The sequence below is a fragment of the Oreochromis niloticus genome, linkage group LG14 (genome assembly GCF_001858045.2).
Source record: "Oreochromis niloticus isolate F11D_XX linkage group LG14, O_niloticus_UMD_NMBU, whole genome shotgun sequence".
Lineage (NCBI taxonomy): Eukaryota > Metazoa > Chordata > Actinopteri > Cichliformes > Cichlidae > Oreochromis > Oreochromis niloticus.
Genome location: NC_031979.2, coordinates 18,104,905 through 18,123,915, shown reverse-complemented (window position 1 = coordinate 18,123,915; position 19,011 = coordinate 18,104,905). Strand labels below are relative to the sequence as shown.

The window sequence follows — 19,011 nt, the reverse complement described above, 5'->3', positions numbered from 1 at the left end:
AAGCACTATGTAAGAACCAGTCCATTTACCATCTACCATCAACAAGTACTTTTTGTTTGTTTTAGAGACAGTTGTCCTGGTGGTGGTCTAAAACTAGCGCACATAGCTTAAGTAATCAATATTTATTACATTTATGTGGTCTGACATCGTTTAGGGGAAGCACTTGAATGGCCAGTGCAGCAATAACTTTGGATTTGATCTTATTAAGTGTCCCAGAAAAGCCCTGACACTGTGACAGTGAGCCACTGTGCACAGAACGATGACTGTAAAACAAAATCCACTTTAAAAATCAATCAACCAAAATGAATTTTATGCTTTACATTTTTTTCCTATCTGTCTTTACCTATTTAAGAAGTGGCCCAAGTGTAGTCTAGCTCTTGTTTACAGGAGTACATACCCACAGAGTTTGTGGGGTCAATCAAAAACACTGTGTCCCAATCCAATATAATTACACGAGAAACCGATGTGCAGTAGGAGCACATGTATCCTGACAGAGTGTCAAGATACAGATACACTCAACTTAAAGCCAGAGAAATGTCCTCACTTCACCTCATACAATATTTTTTCTTTCTGACTGCTCATAACACCCACTCTGTTACGGTCCTGCAGTGTGATGCAGTGCAACAATGGCTACTGACACCACAAAAAACTCTCAGCAGTCACTACAAGACATCTACTGTATTTCAGTAATAAAGATCAAATGTTGTCTCTATAGACTCAGCTAAAACTAATAAGGCTTATAAGAATAGCTCTGCTCTACGAAGTCTCGCAGACACAAAGGGGTGGATAAAACAATTAAAAAAATATTGCAAACTACCCAAATTCTCATTTATTTGAATCAACGCCTCTTTATAGTAGATTCAACAAAAACTCAACATTATCACATTCACAATGTTAAGATTTTTTGTACAACTGTTGTATGACTGTGCTTAAGTTTCAGTCAGTTGTTCCTAATAAAATGGCTATTCTTTGTATAGGTTAAATTCAAAAGCTGCTACAGTAGAATAGCATAAAAAGAATATGTAATGACTGTAGGTATCACTAATGAATAGCCAGCCTGCGGCACAGATGCATGTGAATGTCCATATGTGCATGTGTACAAGCAGTACGACTGACAGCTGAATGCATTACAACTTTGCCTCCAGGGATCTGTGTTCAACCTTTTATCCTGATGCTTTATTCCCTCTGACATCTCTCACCTGCCGCCGTTTGTATGCGTGTATGCATACACTTACATCAAAATGTATTTGTCGTAGAGAAACGACGATCTGACTGAACCAGTGTGGTAGGATGATGCTACACAGTGTAAATCTGTGTAGTAGTTACAGGGAAAATAAGAGCACTACGTTTTCTTATCCTACTTTCATCACACTATGAAAACATCAAAAAATGTACTTCTGTAAGACCTCTATACATTTTCTAAAATAAAAACAATGTTTTTTGTTTTTTTTTTTAATAGTGGACATCTAAAAACCTCATTTTCAGTTAATAACTGAATAAGAACTGAAAAATGAGTCATTCAAGTGGTGCTGAGAGGCCTTGTAGCGAGATCAGTGGACCAAGTAACTGCTGGGAAAGTACGCCTACATCTCTTACAGACATTTATAGAGTTGATTACTGAATACTATTTAAGTGAATCAGCTGCAATGCACAAATGTATCATCAGATGGTGTGTCCGTTTTAGTAAAACTAAAACAGTCAGTGCCTTTCAGTATGTTGCAACTACCTCAAAAACAAAAGGAGAATGTGTTGTTGTAAAATGCCTTTTTTTTTTTCCCCACCACCTCTCACTTATAGGGAAAAAGCCACTGCAATGTCACGGATCTAACACTGCAAGCTTCTCTCAGCTGTTCCCTTACTGGTAAGAGGTCACCACAGAGGATGGATCCACATATTTGATTTAGCACAGACTTTCAGGCCAGACATCCTTCCTGACACAACCCTTCCAGGGATCTGTGTCTCCTTTCACTCCCGAAGCAGGGGGACAACATATCTGCCCTTTAATCCACAATATATTGATGTAGAACAAAACTGTAATATGCACGCAGGCAGTAAGGTGAGAATTGTTTCCCAATGTATGACTATGAGGCACAGTGGTACAGGTGCGCTAAATGTCATCTCAAACCAACAAGTAGAAAAATACAATTTCTTTTGTTTTCCCTTAGCAAGAAATTAAAGCATTACTCCTTCTTTTGGCTGCTCCCTTTACGGGTCGCCACAGCGGATCATCTGCCTCCATTTCACCCTCTCTTTAGTGTCCTCTTCTGTCACATCAACCCTCTGTATATCCTCCTTCACTACTTCCACAAATCTTCTCTGTGGTCTAGTTAAGGCATTACTTAATAAAACAAAAAATAATTTTCAATGCTTAATCACTATTTCATGTGGATTTCATGAAGGTATGACCTACGACTGGTTTGCAAGTCTATTTTAAGTGCAGCTTAATTGCTTTGACTGATAGTTAATCAGGAATAAAATAGTGGCCAATTTGTCTGATAATGCTGTAATAACCAATGTTACTTTTCAGGGAAAAGCTCAAAAGCTCCCTTTTTCTCAGTTTTGTTGCCATCTTTGATTAATATTATTGTCAGTTAGACATCTTTTGATTTTAGACTGTTTGGCAAAACACTGGGACACATTTATTATAATTTTCCAATGTAAATTTTATCCAAATGAACAACTGAAGAAATAAATAACCCCACTTGATTGATTCCTATACAACAGAAATATTCAGAGTCCCCGAAATGCAGTTGAATGAACCTTCATGTACAGCAACCATCTTTTTAAGACTGTCCAACCATTGAAATGTTTACATCTGCTAACCTCTAAAAGAACAGTAGCATTACTGGAGGTCAAGTTGAGGGACCGTGAGCTGGACGAGGCACAGGAAATGAAGGTGACTCTGGAAGCTGCCGTCTTTCAGTGCTTCATTCGCTGATCTGTGATGAGCAAATCATTAAGTGGTTCAAACCACACAGGAATGAAGTGTTGGAAAGCTCTGTTACAGAAACGCTGTCTGTCGTAACATTAAGTGACTCCCGCTTTCAACAGTCTGACGGTTTTATGGCTGCATTGTACAGCCTGCCATTCATATACATGAGCCTGCGCCCCACACATGCCAAAAGCCACACGACATCCACCGTCTTCCTCCAGCGAGGTAGACAGATGAATCAACTTTAGCATATAGCAACAACACTACTTCTCATCTTGTGGGAAAAAAAACCCAAACGTAGTATTTTCTGACTAGAGCTCCCAAAGAGAACCACTGACCTTTAAGTTAATATACTTTCATCTGGTGGATGCAGTTCTAGTGGATGCCTGTTGATTTATTTAGAGTCACAAAAATAAAGTCAGCCTTTAACAAAGACTTCCTTGTTTGTATATTAATAAGATTTATGCTGCCCCCCCTATCACAAAGGGAAGTATTTCTAGATGTCATAATTACAAACAGGACGAAAGTATCACCTATTAGAATGACTTAGAGTCACTGAATGTCTATCATCCACGGAGCAGTGTGCGTCTTCCAGTCTCGATCGTAGACTATTATTTTAAATGTACATAGTTTGCTTACACAGTAATGCTCTGGTGAAGCCAACAACAGTAGCATCTCACAAATCCCTTTAGACAGATAAGGCTTCTTGAATTAAATGGGATTAGTAGTCAGTGACTAAAGCAAGTAATCCCCCCCCCACCTACAAAAAAGGGAAAAAGAGATGATGGCAAAGAGGATTCACTTCACTGATAAGACTAGTCAAAAAGGAGGAGAATAAATAAATAAATAAATAAATAAATAAATAAATAATCACCTCTAACATTTGGAATAATTCTATCTGATTGGCACTATTTAAGCACAAATCTTGTAGTATATGCATTACAAACAAAGGAGGTTTTATCAGGTTTTTAAAAAAGGGCCTTTTTTTAACTTCTGCCACTGCTCTTTGCATTAGGCATGAATAAATAATCCAGCTTGCATATGTTACCCTGAGTAGTGCACTTGGAACTGGCATGTTCACTGGTTTCCTATACTGTATACAACAAAAAGCAATTAGATTTAAATAAAATGGAGATGAATAAGTAATGACAACGTGCATAAGTTGCAGTGGATATCTCTGCACAGCAGCTAAGGCCTAGTGTAAGTGACATTCAGATAAAGTACACCTTTGTTATGAGCCCAGGCAGGAGTTGATGGGCACTGACATAGTTAGCCACTTTAATCCAGTGTGCAAATATTTGCATATGCGGAGTAAACCTTTTCTACCCATTTTGACCTTTCCTACTTCTCTCATTCGTCTCCTTCCCCTAGATTTAGCTCCAAACTCTTGACAAATTTAACTCCAGAAACAGTCATTTTCTCCACGGTGGCGACTGCAGCCTGGAGGCGTTTGTATTTACCCCTCACTTCAGTGGTTAATATGTAGTTATATCAGTCAGAGTGTGGCATGCACTGGCAGTGCACTGCATACCAGAGATAGCAAGCAAAGCCAAAACAGCGATGGTTGGACAAAAATGGTCACACTCAAACAAGCTTAAGACACCATTTTGAAAATCCACCGATTTCTAGATAACCACTCCGAGATGCCATCTTGCCAATTATCACTAGATTAGCCACCGTTAGCATGGCGATCCATCCATTCCGAAACACTCCGTGCAGGAATCTGCACGGGTCACATAATACTAACGTTAGCTTAGCTTGTGTGCTAGCCTGAAAAGCCAGCCGCTAACCCGCCGTAGCATCCCTGCATCCCTCGGCACACGCTGCCCCCCTTTAAAAAAACGCTAATTAGCAAGTTAGCTGGGGCAAAATTAGCAGATGACAATGAAAACCACTCGCAGCAGGTCAGACCCGCAACACACTAGGACAGCTGCTAACCTTACTGCCTGGCGGACGACAAATAAAGTAAAAAAACAAAACAACAAAAAACCCTGACACATGCTCCAAGTAGTATCACTTTAACTCCGCTGTTTAAGCTAGCCGCTTTAGCTTAGCCCGCTAGTTCCCCACCGTAGCCACCACGGAGGACAATTAAAGGGATACGGAGGGAAAAAAAGACAGGAAAAAAAAACCCGAACAAGCATTAAGAAAACACATGGACATTCCTCCTCTTCGTGATAAACAGCATAAAAGACTTACCAAAGCTACTCGGTCGACCACGGAATGGGAAAAAAACAGAAAGATTCCCCGAATGTGTACGTGCTCTCTCCCGTGTGAGTGTGCTGCCTCGGGTCGGTGCGGACTGGCTCTGCTACAGCAGCGTTTTGTCGGGCCAGTGGCGCTGGGAAGACAGCTTTCACCCGGAGAGACGGCCACAGTGTGGGGGATGGGGATGCACTGCCGGGAGGGAAGGGAGGGAGGGATGCAGGGATGCAAGAGAGAGAGGAGGGGGCCAGACCCACCATAATATAAACTGGAGAGGCTCTGATAATAGCCCGATAATATGTACACCGATTTAGAGCAGTCTCGTAAAAACTGAAATCAGTAAATGGCGTTAGTATGTGCTGCCCGTTTACTCTGATTTTACTCCAGTTTCTCAACAATGGGACGGTCTCTGACTTTTATAGGATGGTCTGTTGCATGACGATGAAGGAGGATAAAGCATATAGAGTATAATGACTGCATTTTATCCATGATTAAGCCCAGGTTTTGTGTAGTAATAGCATAATAATAATGATAATAGTAATAATGATAATAATCTTCAGAATAAGAAGAATTTAATTGTGTCCACAAAAGCTCTTATACTGTAATCATGTTTTTCAGGCGTTTTCAAGAGTGTGTTTTTATGTCACTGTGGTGGTGAGACGTTGTTCTGAGAAACCGTCCTACTTTGACTAATCATCCTACCCGTGTTATAATTTGACGGCGACTTGTGACTAATACAAACCCTATCCCTAACCATAACCCTACCTATAACCATAAGAAATATTCACAATGGGTTAAAAAAAACGATGTAAATTTGGGGTTTGTGTTACGCGCATGCGCAGCGTATGCTCATAAACAACGGGTAGGATGGTTTGTGAGGTAGGATAGACCGCTTTAAGTTCACGTTCACGAGTTCAGATTCAAAGGCTGTTGTCCTATGCGTCGCCATAATAATTTCTCTGCAGCACGGCAGTGTCACCCAGTGGTGAGAAATATTACTGCATCAACAGAGTCAATGAGAAGCAGACAGGAGTAAAGTTCTGCCAGTGTTCCCTGTGACTTGATATGTTTGAGATATATTTTCATTTGCAACAGAGTAAGCACGCATGGTTAACTAAGCAAGCTAACCTGTATAATTCCTGAACCTTAACTGTTCTAAACTTGCAACTTGCCAGAGAACACGCGCCAGAAATAACCGACCAATAGAGGAGAACTACAGTTCCCAGCGGCCATTGCGCCTTCTTCTGCTATAAAGAAAGAGTACACATGAAAATAAATGAGGGGGATGTAAAAGAGACACGGGCATTATTCTTCTTAGGAAAAAACGCGAATTCAGCCAACAAGATGACAGAAAGAAGACAATTAAACGCGAAAAACAAAAAGTCGAGCGAAACCTCGCGTGATTTCAGGCTTCCGGAAACTAGAATAGCATGAGAGCTCTCCGTGGTGCTGACACTGTCGTGAGTATTACTTGTCCTGCCTCAGACTCACTAGCTGCATATTTCACGCATTTTATGCTCATATATTTTTGACTTTTAACGTCTAGACATCATCTCAGGTAGTGTCTAATGTGCTTATCTTGAATGCAGTAATCGTGTCAGACACTCAGTGTGCCAGACACAATGATACTACTGCATGTCTGAATGGTAGAGAAGCCTGGACTGTGTGTTACAGATCTGTTCATGTAAAGTAGTTTGTTGCATTCTTGTATCTCTTATTCCCTCTGTGTGTGTCTCTCTCAGAGACTCACTCCATTACTATAAATTGCATCATTTTTATATTCTTTTTTTCAGATTTTGGCATAATGGATGAAAATCAAGACTTGTCCTTGTGTTTGACCAACACCCACAACCCCTGCAGCAGCAACAGCCCACCCAGCAGTAGACCTGGCAGTGCTCCACAATGCAACGGGGTCGCAGAGCGTCGGACAATGCTGCGGGTGTCTGAGTCCCATGGACTGCAGCTCCTGGGCATGCTCAGATCGCTCCGGGAGAGAGGCTTGCTGTTTGATTTCACTATTAAGGTGCAGGAACGCAGCTTTCCCTGTCATCGCTGTGTTCTTGCAGCATGTAGTGATTTTTTCAGGTATCTATCTATCTATCTATCTATCTATCTATCTATCTATCTATCTATCTATCTATCTATCTATCTATCTCTTTTTCTTTAATGAATTCTCTCATGTCTCTTGTGTTTAGGGCCATGTTTGAGGTGGATATGCGAGAGCGTGATGATGGTTCAGTAACACTGGGTAATCAGTGTCCAGCAGTAGTGGCTTCTTTCCTGGACTTTGCCTATTCTGGGGAGGTACTCATCACTGAGGGCAACGTAGACATGTTGTTTCAGCTCGCCTCTTTTCTTCAGGTAGAAATGCACCTGCTTCATCTTCCTATTTACCCTTAAACACGTTCATTTTTTCATGGCTTCATGGGATACTGCAGTAAATCATTAATGTTATTATTAAAAGTTATTGTACCAGTCTGTCGTGGTGAAGAGAGAGCTGAGTAATTACTGAAAGAGTACGATCATGAATACAAGCGGCCAAAATGAGCTTCCTCAGCACGGTGGCTGTGCTCAGCATTACAGATAGGGTAACGAGTTCAGACATCTGGAGTGGAGCCACTGCTCCTGCATTTCAAAAGGAGTTGAGATGGTTTGAGCATGTGGTTAGGGTGCCTCCTAATCGGGCATTAGAGGCGCCTCACCGGGAAGAGACCTCAAGGTAGACCCAGAACCTGCTGGAGAGATTATATTTGTCACCTGGCTAGGCAGCACCTTGGGATCCCACAGGAGAAAACTGAGAAGATCAGGAGAAGGATGTCTAGAATGCCCTTTTACCTCTTTCCCCCGTAAAGATGACACTTGACTACCTCTCCTGTACCCTTAAAAGACAAGTTTTGACACCTCAGTATATATCAATAAAGATGTGGTTTGATGACGATTAAGATAGTTTGAACATTTTGTTCTTTAAGCACGCCTGAAATGTAACAGAAATTGCTCAGTTCGTAAAGAGCTTCAAATCTTACTCCTATTAGGGGTATAGAGTTAAAGACCGAACACTTAAAATGAAAATCTATAGTTTTGACAGTCTATCAGTTACGCACTTATCTTTTTGTTGCCAGGTTAATTTCAGTTATGGATTCTGTAGAGATCAGCGTTGCATTTGTTGCGTTTATGCCAATTTCTGAAACCCTACACTTATAAGTGTTTCTTGACCCATCACTGAGGTCTTTAATGTCATTTTAACGTGAAAATTTCCCTGCTCTTGCTGTTGTGCTCTCAGGTGTCTGTCCTGTCCAAAGCATGCAGCGACTTCCTGATAGGAACCATGGATCTTTATAATTGTCTGTCTCTCTTGTCTCTGGCTGAGGGATACGGCTCAGCCTCTCTCCTGCAAAGTGCCAACGAGTTTGTGGTCCAGAACTTCTTTGAACTCTCCAAAACGCAGGACTTCCTGGATATGCAGGTGAAACCCAATCTTGCACCTAAATATTGTGTCTATGCAGAGAAAGGCTAGAGGCTGATCAGAGTCTCTGTTATCATTTATTCTCTATATCCGGTTGCTACACACTTTATTATGTCTGACTTAAGAAAAAGTTAAGGCTCAAAGCACCAATGATGTTGGATTTTTTGCATATTTGGTGGGATTTCTCATCATTTTTATAACAGCTCTGAAATCCATTAAACTCAAAAAAATATCAAACTCTTATTGTTTTATGATGTATCCGAAAACCAAGTTTATTCTGATTAACAAGCCCAATAGTTAAGCTAACTGTTCCTCTGCAACATTTTATACACAATATATTGTCATTAAATCTGCTCTTATATCAGTAACAAAACATTTTTCTTGTTTCATGTTTTTAAGCTGACAAATACATCACGTTAAAAAAAATCTCTTCAGGTTGATGTCTTGGAGCTGTGCCTCAGGTCAGATGCTCTAAACGTGCCCAGTGAGGAGGCAGTGGTGGTGTCTCTCCTTAGATGGATTCGTCATGATCTCCCAGGAAGACAGAAGCTGTTGCCGGGATTGTTGTCTCTGACCCGGCTGCACCATCTTCCTGCACCTGCACTAAAGGTACAACCAAACCTTTACCTGCACGGGGTTTAAAGACTTTATGCAGTTTGCAGATTTGTGATCGCATCACCTTTCCTGTGTTGACTCTTACATTCTCTCTTAGTCTCTGTGTGATTCTGACCCTCTCCTCTGCAACGATGAGTCCTGTCTCGCCCTTGCATCAGAAGCCCAGAGCAGACAGACAAAGCACAATGGCCTGCTCACTGATGCTAGGCCTGCCACCACGCAGAGTTATATCTACATCCACAAGACAGAGGAAAACGGAGAGATCCGGCACACCTTCTGCTACTGTCTGGAAACAGACCAGTGGAAAGAGCTGGGAGCAGGGCAAGAAGAGGGGACAGCTACGATGCCAGATCCACCAGGATCTTACCTTACCAGCTATGCTGAGAAGGCAAGGTTTACAACAGATCTGCAGCTTAATCTAGCAGTCCAGACATTAGTTACATAAACTGTCAATTTGTGAATATTCTTTATAGTTATATAGTGCTGTTTACTAGAAAAAGCATAATCTTATCTTACTCTTTGCTCTTATTGACTAAAGAGTTTGATCACCATCTTTTCTGCTATCTACTGGATTGAAGATGTTTGTCACAGGTGGTTGCCAGGGAAATTGCTGCCGGGCGATACGCCTCCACGTGGCTGAACCTTTCCACGATGCCACTGATGAGGTTTGGTGCTTCTGTCCCGTGACATTAACCCGCACACCTGCACCTGCCATGCTTAAGCCCAGAACCATGCACACAGCCGTAACATGCCTGGACCGAGTGTATGTCATTGGAGGACGGACCAAGGGATCCAGAGGGGGGGCTCCCAGTCTGCTGGAGGTAACAGTGTTGGTTGGGATATGCTTCCATTAATAGGTCATGGAATCAGTCATGGCCAACAGTGTTGATCTAATTTATGTGCGGTGTTGGATTTTAGGTGGAGTATTATAACCCTTTGGCTCAGACCTGGTGCTCTGTCAGTCCACTTCCCACTGCTATCTTCTACCCTGAGGCCAGTGCTTGTGGCAGTGTAATCTATACGCTGGGGTCAGAGGTGGAGATCACTGACTCCTTTAACCCCTCGCTCGACTGCTTCTTCTGCTATGACGCCCTGCAGGACCAGTGGAGCCGCCTGGTGGCAGAGTTTGGCCAGTTCTTCCACGCTACACTGGTCAAGGCTGTGTCAATTAATAAGACACTGCACCTCTGTGACTTATCTACATACAAAGTGAGCCACAGTTTAGTTTATCAGTCATGCCATTGCAGCCAGATAGCCTTAAAAAGATTCTGAAGCTTAATTCTGTGGTAAAATACACTGAGCTTGTGTAAAAGTGTCCCTTTTTTCCTTTCAGGTTTACAGTTTTTGCCCAGAGACCTGCGTCTGGAAGGGTGAAGGATCATTTGAATGCGCTGGGTTCAATGCCGGAGCAGTGGGCATGAGAGACAGAATCTACATTCTGGGTGGAGACTATTCACCTGATGAAATCACTGATGAGGTTCAGGTAGGATAGAAAACTCACATATTTATTGCTAGGAACTGAATGACCTTTACCTTTGACCCAGACCCAGACAGAAGTTTACACAGACTCTTTATGGGCATGGATGTCATGGTAATTTTGGGCTTTTAGGGAATTTGCAATCTACTCAGGGACAAAGGCATGCATACAGGCTCAAATACATACAGACATCCTAATATATTACTAATATTTGGTTAAATGTACTTTTGCAAGCTGCAGACACTTTTGGTAGCCATCAACAAGCTTCTGGTACAATTCCAGATATTTGACCACTCTTCTCTGCAGAAATAGTAGAGTTTATTTAAATTGCTTGGATTCTTGGCATAGACCTGGTTGTCCATGTGGGCAGCTGTAAATTTCAGTCATGTTTTGAGAAGGAACTTCTGTCTTGGTCAGCATCCTCTTGGTCCATGTGAAATGTGAAACTTGCTTCATTGTGGACAGTAACGCTGTTGTTCCAGCAGTTTCCAGTTCATGGCAGACTTGAGCCTTGGTGGTTCCTGGGTTATTCCTGAACATGCAAAGGTCCTCTTCCAGACCTTGGCAAGGTGGTGGTGACAGAACTGGGTGACTTGTACCTTACATACAATTGTTTAACTGATGATCTTGGAATCTGCAGTTGTTTAGAAATACCTCCAAGAGACCTTCTCATCTGTGTAAATCAGCAATTCTTCTCAGATCTTCACTGAATTCCCTGGAATTTTCCATTCCTCTGAGTATTAGTCAATCCAATGACTGCTCTCAAAGAAAAACTACCAGCTGTAGTTGATAATGATCACTCACGAGAAGTTAAAAGGCCTCGGCCTTGTAGGATCTTCAGTGCCCTCAGATTTAAGTGGGGGTATGTATATATTTAAACCTGTATGTATACATTTGACCCTGTATGGATTAGAGAAAATACAAAAACAAATTTAAACTTCTGCAACCAAATTTTCTGTAAAAAAAAAGTTAATAAACATGTATATAGTGTACAATCATTCCAGTCTGGAAAAAGCACAATTCAAAGAAATCATTTGAAACCACAAATTACCATGATATTCATGCCTATGATGAGAGAATGTCTGACCACACCTGCATTCTTAGTTTTTACTAATTTTACTATCTACTGTATGCTTTCTTACTACCTATTCAGGTGTACTACAGTGGGAGGAGTCAATGGGAGGAAGTGGCACCCATGCCCAAAGCACTCACCGAGTTCCACTGCCAGCTAATCAGCTTCAACAGATATAGAGACCCGTGGTGTGATACAGCATAACTGATGGCAGACACATACACGCCCACCCATGCAGCAAACATGCAAGCGAAAGTTTGATGTCTGTGTGAATGAGCCTCCCTCGGCTTTCCAAACTGTGCGCATGACGGACAGCTAACACTTCAAGAGAGAATGCTATTCCCTTATTTAACCAGCAAATAGATACTCTTGAAACCTAGAGTCTCTTTCGACAGAGTATCTTAGCCAAAGATAGGCAACTAACACCACATTTCCTGTAACAGATCATCAGTATATGTGAACACATTAGCCAGATAGTTTATTTATTTTTTTATTTAGGGTCAAGTTTGATCTGTAAATTATATGTGCGAAGCTCCTGTTGTCATAGGAGCTTTGTTGTCAGTCTAATTATTGCCCCTCCCATGGAGGACCCCTTTAGAATTCTATTTTAGTACCTGAGTGTTTTTTTTGACAGCATGTTACAGATAGAGAATCCACATAAATAATTAGCATTATCTGTAAACTTTGGAGCTTCCTTGCAGTTACAGACTCTGTTCAGGAATTCAGACTTCTTTAGTTTTTCTGAATTTGGGAATTTTGATTTATATATTTTTTTTTGGCAGGAATACACAAATTATGCCACAGAGAGCCTCTAGGAGGCGAGCCTCTCTTGCTTTTACTTTAAAGGGGAAAGTCAGTCTGCTAGTACATAGGTCAGCTTTTGAAAGCAAATGTCAGTATGCACTTTAATCAGCTTGCCTTTATTCTGTTATTACATTGCCACGTGTCCATGCATGTTCTGGTTCTCTTCTCCGGGTGTACACAACAGTTTTTCATCTGCACTTTATCAGTCGTAGAGAAACACTCTGTAGCTTCAAAAGGATAGTATAGATTAAAGTTTAACAAACCCGCAAAGAGCAAATGTGGGTGTGAATCATGACTGCATGGCAAGTTTGTGCTGAGAAACAGAAGCTAAACAAATGAAAGACTGTTTAATGTTAAGAAGTGATCATAAACATAATGCTTCAAAATTCCTGTTGTCTTGTTTTATGAGTTTTATAAGCTTGTTTGTTGTGTTCATCACTTTGACAAAAAAAACTGAAAAATTGGACACAACAGCATTGTTAAATGATTTGGGCACTTAGACATACAGGCTATGGTATGCACTCCTGTTTATAGTGACATTGCATTTTTTTTTTGCGTTTTCAAGCCATCCCATTTGGGTTTTCAACAATTTCATTCTTATTTATTAACCCTGACCACTCTGCTGTGATTTCACATTCATGGCCTTATTCAAAAAACAAAACAAAAAACACTAAAAATACAGATTGTGAACTATTTTATCATTCATAGTTTGTCCCGGCTATAGTAACCACTTATTGTTGACCTCACATGAATAAGCAGAGCTGTAGGTGTAAACACTGTATTCACTTTAGCCAGCGGCCAAGTCTTCCGATAACCACGCCAGTTTCCCGACGCACGTGTCTCTCCATCCCCTCCGCCTCACGTCCGTGTCCTCTCTCATTGCTTAATTTTTTAGTCCTGGTAAGTTTTCACCAGCAGCCACATCAGCAGCACAGTGATTAAGACGATCATGAAGTTGAGGAACAGCTCCTGCACCGAGCGATCCATGGCAGCGTGCTGGATGGAGAGGATAGGTGAGACAGTCGAGGAGAGGTCGGTTGCTGTAAACTTTTAAGACAGAGGTAGGAAAAAGAAACTGTGTTTCAGTTGTTAGAGTGTAGACAAAAATGCAATACACAATGGTGCACATGCTCTGTGCTGGTTTATGCAGTCCCTCTTACAACAGGTTGGAGGGATCAGTGACTTCTCTGCTGGGTTACTGTTTACAGTCACCAAAGGTCAGCAAAGAAAAGGACAACAACATCCCCTCATATTAACATGGGACAGAAACACACACAAAGCATACACGCTAATACACTAATAAATCAGATTAAACATGTTCTATACATTTAGAAGTTGGGCTGTTTTGATAGTTTTGATATGTGCCATTAATAGCTTACATAAAACTGGCAAAACTGAGGCTTTACTGAGGACAATAACACAAAGCCAGACCCAGTCACAGTCGCTGTTACCTTGCTTGCTTGGCTGTGATCCCACTATGAACAGGATAAAGAGAAAGCAAATGTTATCGTCCGCTCCTTGCCTTGCCCTCCAAGAGAAGTGTTTCTTCTTCTTGGAAATGTCTCGATTGCAGCAGTTCTCCCCTGTAGCATCTGTTTCTTGCTGTTGTCCAGTTTTCTGCTGTTGCCAGGGGCAGGGCCTGCTCCTAAAGTAGCCAACCTCAGTGGACCGCCCATGGTTCACATACACACCGACTGATGTCACACACCAACTAAACAACCAATAGAGTGTGTTATTTTCCACAATCTCATCCACTGGAGTTTTCCTACCCATAACCATACAGAGTCTGTCTCTCTCGCTCTCACACACACACACAACAGAGGAGGGTCTCAGGGTTATTTATAACACATTATTGGAGATACTTGGTGGATTACAGTTGTTCCAAACACAATACTTGTATCATCCAATGGATATAGGAAACTAACAATATCGCTCAGTATCAGAGGAATTGTCCTCAGGAGCAGTCTCTTCAAAATGTAAAATACCAGGCATGCTTGTATTAAACCAACTGAAGCCTCTGTTAACCAGTTGCCTATCGAGTCCCTTCTCAACTTAAAAGCAAAGAATTTGTAATGGCCCAAAAGTATGATGATATCATCAGAATACACACTTACGTGGAATTTCAAATAGGTACTGATTACAGAGGGGTGTCAAGCACAGTGGCTTGCACCCTTCATTAAGTTGCTTATCCTTGATGGATGAAGATACAGAGGATACATAATGCTCTTAGTAGAATGCACACATGTGGGTGGGCAAAGCAAAAAAATTAAACCCCTTGATTATGCCTGGACCTAATCTGAATTTCTCATCTTTTCTACAGATTAAAGAAATTGTTACTCAGTGCTGATTAGTGGTTATTATCCTACTGTTACTTTTTGACAAAGCCAGGCAGGGCTGGATAGTAATGGGATGGATTGGTATTATATATCAATATAACAAAAATTAGCATAATACGTACATCTTTATACCCACCAGCCATAGTGGTAGCTACAACTGTTCAACTGCTTGTAAACATAAATATCGAATCAGTCAATCACAGGGCAGCAGCTTAACTTAGGCTAGCAAACATAGTCAGACAACTGCTGAAGTTCAAACTGAGCATCAGAAAGGGCAAGAAAGGTGATTTAAGTGAGTTAGAATGTGTCATGGTTGTTGGTGCCAGGCTGACTGGTCAGAGCATTTCAGAAACTGCTGATCTACTGGGATTTTGCCACACAAACATCTCTGGGGTTTACAGAAAACGGTCTAGAAAAGGCAAGCTATCTAGTTCTCTTTCATGTCAGAGGTCAGATGAGAATGGGAAGACTGTTTAAAGCTGATGGGAAGGCAACAGCAACTCAAACAACCACTCGTTACAGCCACAGTCTGCAAAAGAGCAGCTTTGAACAAGCAACATGATGAATCTTGAGGCAGCTGGGCTCCAGCAGCGGTAGACCACACCATGTGCCACTACTGTCATCTAAGAACAGAAAACCGAGGACACAATACAAACAGGTTCACTAACACTGGACAACAGACGTTTGGAAAAGTGTTGCCTGGTCTGAAGAGTCTTGATTCCTCCTGCGACATTCAGATAGTAGGTGCAGAATATGGTATAAACATCTTAAAAGCTTGGATCCATCCTGTCTAGTGGTGGTGGTGTAATGGTGTGGGGGATATTTCCTTGGCACACTTTGGTCCCCTTAGTACCAACTGATCATTGCTTAAATACCGCAGCCTAGTTGAGTGGTGCTGACCATGTTCATCCTTTTATGGCCACAGTGTTCCCATCTTCTGATGACTGCTTCCAGCAGGATAAAACACCAAGCCACGAAGCTCAAATCATCGCGAATTGGTTTCTTGAACATTGAGTTCACTGTACCCAATGGCCTCCACAGTCACCAGATCTCAGTCCGAGAGTGCACCTTTGGGGTGTATTAGAACAGGTAGATTTCCATCATGGATGCACAGCTGACAAATCTGCAGCAACTGTCTGATGCTATCATAACATTATGGATTAAAATATCTGAGGAATGTTTCGAGTACCGCGTTGAGTCTATGCCAAGAAGAATTAAGGCAGCTCTGAAGATAAACCAAAACTGTACTAGCAAGGTGTACGTCATTAAGAAGCTGGTGAGTGCATATAGCCAGTGAATAATTAATTATATAAAAATATATGTACTAAAGTATTCTCTGTGTAAGATATTATCTGATTTTTAGCTTGCTTAGTGTAGTATTTTCCGTTATTGCTAATGCTAAGTTAAGCTAACTGCTTGCTTGGCTTGGCTGATAACTGTTTGCTGCAGCTTTAGAATTTACTTGGAGCCATTAAAGCAGTATCAAGTATCTCATCTGTCTCAAAATATCATCCACAGCTTTCCTTTAATAGAAACTAAATTGAGAATAGGTTATCGTTCTTTTGTGGATTCCCGATATTCTGTATTATGCTGGTGCTAAGAGAAGGATTTTGACATTTCATCAAAGCAAACATCTCAACTCACCTCACACTTGACAGCTGCTAAAAACGGTGTTATCTCTGACCTAGTGTTAAACCCCCTTGACAAACACACTTTCTCCTGCACACACAGAGGGGCCACAGAAGGACAAAGTCCGAGCACAGATCACTTGAACCTTTCCATCGCAGGATTCCAAGGCCATTCCCTGAGGATTAAACAGATCAAACCGGTTGAATTTTATCACCCTGCTGCTCTGCCAGCCTCAGACCAAGAGCTATTTCACCCAGGGATTCCCATTGTCACAGAGATCCAATTCTGGGGTGATTGAATAACACAGCGTGAATTGTGCTGGCATCTCTGTGCGGGGTGGACTATGGCCCACTGTGACAGCTGTGTGTGCATTTAAGATAGAAAAGTGCTGGGAGAGTTGCCCTCTAAATCTGAGGAGAGACAGAGGGGTGTCAACAAGGCCTCAGAAACACCATTCCACAGATTCTGGGACGCTAGATGTATGTGTGTGTGTGTATACACATCCATTTATTGAATGCAATATCACTATGTTTATTCTGATGTGTAAGTTAATGTGGTGGTGACAGTTTCCAACTGTGAACATTATGGAAATTAAATAATAGCAGTAATGTGTCGGAATCAGAGCAACACATCTAAAATATAAGATATGCTTTATTTATTCCAGCTCTAGGGAAAATTCTCTTGTCATGGCAGTTACTACTACTACTAATAAAAATATTACAGTAATACACAAAAATCATTGTCTGTATGTGTTTTTGTTCGTTTGTTTGTCCACAAACTCCTCCTAGACCATCAGGTATCTATTCAATGCCTGAAGGTTCTTATCTATATAGGATAATGTGGAGTCATCATGTTGCCTAGCAACCAGAGCAACAAGCTAAAATTACTCCTTTTTATAATTTATAAACTATAAGACTGACCACATTGTATGATTTTTATTTCATGACAAGAACATCTTATTTATAACCACGCACACTGAATTATGCCTAATATATTCTGATGCCACCATATTGCTTAGCAACCACCTAGCAATAGGCTAATATGACCTGGTTTTAGTTTTAACACCTTATGAACTCTATCGTTTTAATCTATTGACAGTAGCATATAATTTATATCCACAAAGGCTGAATTACACATGTCTGGCAGCCACCTAGCACCAGACTAAAATGACCTAATTTTAGCATGTAAACAACCAACCCAATATCATGGCAAAGCATGAAATGCAGAAACTGCAGTACATCCAGAAATTGCAATATCTGGAGGGGGAAATAGTGTGTTTAAAGCCAAGAAGTCCGAGTAACCAAGTACATTCCCGGGTCCTTCTATCCTACAACAATTAAGCTAGGTGGCTAATTTGTACTTACATGTAAATGTGTAAGTAATGTCTCTTTAAATGCTTTCCTGTGATTATTTTTATGCTGGCTTGAAATAAAATCTCCCTTTGGTGGTACTGCATCTTACTGCAACTTACTGCAACCTGTAACTTCGGCATGCTTGTCTATTGCACTCTTGGTGTTAGTATAGTATAACAGGCTGCATTGTAACAAGTGGGAAGAGGAACCCATATTATATGGCAACTTTATTTTATAACATAAGAAAACAATTCTTTAACTAGCTACTAACTAGCTATGCTATGCTATGGTAAACTAAGCTAATATTATCTCCTCAATGGCGTTTGTGTTAGAGCAGACAGCATATGTCTGAGCATGGTATGAGTCTTACCAAAATACAGCAAATCTAATTTCAAATTAGAATCCAGTGTTTAGATTATAACAAATTACCTTAGAATTCATGTCTCTGAATTAAACCTGATAGAAGTTGAATATTTTTGCATTCCCCAAAAAATGGTGGAACATATGTTTATTCTATTTTATATATTCGTTTAGCCCTAAAAGGTGCATTTCATTCCAGTGCCAGTAAAAACATTAATTGGCTTTCTTGGCCTTAGGTTGTGGAAGATATCATGTCACAAGTTCCCTATATTCATTAAATACTGTGGGTTAGTCTGAACATTGGTCTATAAATAGCTGGCACTGGAAAATTATTTAGCTCACAACTTTGCTCATTTGTAGTGGCCAGATCTTTGCCATAGCAATTATCAGAGGATAGGACTTCATCCCAGCTGACTGCTATTCTGGCAGAGAGATTATACACAGATCAGATGGATCTCCAAACACACTTCTCAGACCTCTAAATATTTTGACCGGTTAAAATATTTCAACATAAAATCTGATGCTTTAGCTTCTATTTCTGCCCATCCTTACCCCTCCCTGTTAGTCCTTGAATAGGCTAATCTTTTGTCTTCTGCAGGAATGGTAATATTTTGTGTTGATGATTTGTCATTATTACTAATTTCATGCTTCTCTTTCTCCGTATGCATGAAAAGACATAACCACCATTGGCAGATGTTGAATATTTTTGATAGACTGCAGTTTTTATAACTCACCTTTCTCAAACCACCAACCATCTGCTCACACG

The 19,011-nt window shown here is 40.9% G+C and overlaps 3 protein-coding genes across 7 annotated transcripts in view; 1 reads left to right on the top strand and 2 right to left on the bottom strand.

The window, feature by feature from the left end:
- fam168a (family with sequence similarity 168 member A) overlaps positions 1–5,371 on the bottom strand; it is a 35,018-nt gene extending 29,647 nt beyond the window's left edge. Inside the window, exon 1 of one of the 2 annotated variants that reach the window (XM_005474657.4) lies at positions 5,132–5,371. The gene's annotated coding sequence lies outside the window, so the exon portion shown is untranslated. The remainder of the gene's footprint in view (positions 1–5,131) is intronic. The other variant, XM_003441577.5, reaches the window with a different exon arrangement.
- Positions 5,372–6,139: 768 nt separating this feature from the next.
- Positions 6,140–13,008, top strand: kbtbd3 (kelch repeat and BTB (POZ) domain containing 3). Of its 3 annotated transcripts, none has more exons than XM_003441640.5 (10): positions 6,140–6,597; positions 6,931–7,222; positions 7,333–7,498; positions 8,418–8,600; positions 9,036–9,209; positions 9,313–9,603; positions 9,794–10,036; positions 10,134–10,424; positions 10,549–10,698; positions 11,846–13,008. In XM_003441640.5, the coding sequence occupies exons 2-10, from the start codon at positions 6,942–6,944 to the stop codon at positions 11,966–11,968; spliced, it is 1,902 nt and encodes a 633-aa protein (XP_003441688.1). In that variant the 5' UTR covers positions 6,140–6,597; positions 6,931–6,941; the 3' UTR covers positions 11,969–13,008. The 3 variants fall into 3 exon arrangements, with proteins under 3 accessions (XP_003441688.1, XP_005474715.1, XP_005474717.1); XM_005474658.4 differs by having other exon boundaries at positions 6,589–6,695; XM_005474660.4 differs by lacking the exon at positions 6,140–6,597 and adding an exon at positions 6,803–6,821.
- Positions 12,901–19,011, bottom strand: sln (sarcolipin). Of its 2 annotated transcripts, XR_003213768.1 has the most exons (4): positions 18,980–19,011; positions 16,549–16,708; positions 14,020–14,279; positions 12,901–13,615 (listed from the first exon to the last, which is right to left on the bottom strand). XR_003213768.1 is itself a non-coding variant. In XM_019345039.2 (3 exons), exon 3 carries the CDS (start codon positions 13,553–13,555, stop codon positions 13,460–13,462), a length of 96 nt encoding a protein of 31 aa, XP_019200584.1. In that variant the 5' UTR covers positions 13,556–13,615; positions 14,020–14,279; positions 16,549–16,703; the 3' UTR covers positions 12,901–13,459. The 2 variants fall into 2 exon arrangements, 1 of the variants encoding a protein (XP_019200584.1); XM_019345039.2 differs by lacking the exon at positions 18,980–19,011 and having other exon boundaries at positions 16,549–16,703.